The sequence below is a fragment of the Phocoena phocoena genome, chromosome 13 (genome assembly GCF_963924675.1).
Source record: "Phocoena phocoena chromosome 13, mPhoPho1.1, whole genome shotgun sequence".
Classification (NCBI taxonomy): domain Eukaryota; kingdom Metazoa; phylum Chordata; class Mammalia; order Artiodactyla; family Phocoenidae; genus Phocoena; species Phocoena phocoena.
Window position 1 is genome coordinate 82,956,455 of NC_089231.1, and position 2,308 is coordinate 82,958,762.

Below are 2,308 nucleotides of genomic sequence, written 5' to 3' on the forward strand. Positions count from 1 at the left end.
CAGGGGACAGGAAACTATAAAAAGTGCCATACTACATTTATAAAGAACATTTGGAGAGAGCCTTCTAGTTTAACCGGAGATCAAACACACAGACACCTTCAGGGGCCACGTGGTAACACAAATGAGCACAGTGACTGGGTGGCACATTGGTGACCCAGTGAGCTCTATCTGAGGGGCACAGGGCGTCTCGGCTCCGGCTGACTGTTGCCGTGTGGCACGTGGGGCCCAGTTTGCAGGTCTTCTGCTATCTCTAGATCTTTTTACTGTGGCAAAATACACATCATGTAACTGACCACTGCAACAACGTTAAAGTGTGCGATTCAGCGACAGAAAGCACATTTCACAATGCTGCACGACCATCGCCACTGCCTACGTTCAGAACTTTTTTACCACCCCCAAAGGAACACCTGTACCCATTTGAAGTCACTCCCCGTTCCCCCCCTCCCCACGGTCCCTCCGGTTTCTGTCTCTAGGGATTTGCCTAGTCTGGATAACTCGTATAAGTGGAATCATACAATATGTGTCTTTTTCTGACTGGCTTCTTTTACTTAGGATGTTTTCAAAGTTCATCCATGCCGTGGCATGTATCAGTACTTTATTCCTTTTTAATGGCTGAATAATGTTCTATTGTATAGATATGCCCATTTGTCCATTCATCATTCAGTACTTGGATTTTTAAATATATGTTCCCATTTTTCATTCAAATATATGCTTTAAAAAGTTCTGTGTAACCTTAAGCATGTATCTGCTGGCCAGGTAAGTCAGAGGGCCAAGGGTATGAGACTGCTGCCTTATGACCCACTGTTACATGTTTTCCCATATAATCCTCACATCAGGAACTTGGGGTTTGGTATGGTAAAAGGACATGCATAGGAAAAGGCCTGCAGTGCAGCTTCCACTCCGTATCGCCAGAAGCTTTTCTCCCCCAAACCAAAACCTCAGGGGAAAGGGCTTGATTTTAGAATGAGCGGAAGACAAACATCTAGCTCATGGCTGTGTCCTTGAACTTCCCTGGGACTCAGTTTCCCTCCATGTAAAATGACTGATGTTGGGTTAGTTGATCTCCAAGGCACTGGGCTTGCTAACGGGGTCATTCTTTTTCCCCAGCATCCACCTGGGCACGAATTGGCTCTGGTCAAGATAATTTAGCTGCAGCTGAACATAAGGTTGAGGCCCCTGGCTTATCCTGGTAATTGCAGATTCGTGCGGAGCTGTCGTAAGGCACCACGGGGAAGAAACCAGCCCAGAAGTCCTCCTTGTCGCTGGCCAGTCCATTTTACCTGCCAGGGTCATTTGTGAGGTGGCAGCACCTGGGCTGAGCCTGGGACTTACATCAGGAGTGACTTAAACTCAACTCGTGGTTCTCGAACAGAAACCCCAGCGTGGGCTCCCTGACCTTTTTTATGGCCAGGGCAACTTATCACTAGGAGGAAAGGTCTAAGAGCCCCTGTTGAAACGCTGATAAATAATCATCGAGCTTTTCCTGCGCCGAAAGCTCTTTCATAAGCAAGGTCGGATGTCTCTAGTGGTCACCCCAGGCACCTTTCCTCCCACCCTCGTTTTCCAAAAGGACGAAGGATAGGGAAGCGACGTCCTAGCTCGCGTATTTAAACCGGGCAGAGGGGTCAGCAGAGGTCCGCGTTTCTCAACTCTTTCCAAGAGCACCTCGCGTCCCGAATCGGCGCCTTCAACTCGGAGAAGTCGGGAGCCCCACAGGAAACTTCCATTACTGCAGACGCTGCCACACACCCGGGGCAGCGGATGGGCTGCCGCGCTGGCTCCCCAGGAATGCGCTCCCTCCACGGCCGGCCGCCCCGCCGGCCCGCCCTCTCCCGGGGACCCCCCGGCACCTGCGGCCTCCGAGTAAGTGTCCGCGCGCACGTCCGCTGGCCCGCCTCCCCTCCGCGTGCCCGGAGCCGGGGGTCGCCGGGTACCCCTCGTCGCCTCCCCGGGGAGCGGGGGGTCGCGGGCGCCTCCCCCGGGTGGGCGGAGAGGCTCGCGGCGCTGCACCGCGGCGGCAGCGGCGCCCGGAGGCCGCACTACCGGCGGCCGCGGCGGCGCTGCTCCCCCTGCTCGGTGCAGCTGCCGCCCGGCGCTTGCGCACTGGGCCCTGGGCGCGCGGCGGCACTAGGCTTTGTGTGTGTGTGTGTGTATGTGTGCGAGTGTGTGTGTGTCTGTGTGTGTGTGTGTGTCTGTGTGTGTGTCTCTGTGTGAGTGAGCGGGCGGGCGGGCGCGAGTGTGGCCGCCGCGGAGCGCGAGCAGGACCCGGCGGGCGCGCTCCCCCAGCCTCTCTCTCCCCGCCAGAACC

The 2,308-nt window shown here is 55.6% G+C and overlaps 1 protein-coding gene across 1 annotated transcript in view; it reads left to right on the forward strand.

The window, feature by feature from the left end:
- CFAP251 (cilia and flagella associated protein 251) overlaps positions 1 to 2,214 on the forward strand; it is an 80,130-nt gene extending 77,916 nt beyond the window's left edge. The window contains exon 23 of the mRNA XM_065889533.1: positions 1,661 to 2,214. Within this exon, the coding sequence (XP_065745605.1) occupies positions 1,661 to 2,214 (554 nt within the window). The remainder of the gene's footprint in view (positions 1 to 1,660) is intronic.
- The last annotated feature ends 94 nt before the right edge of the window (positions 2,215 to 2,308 follow it).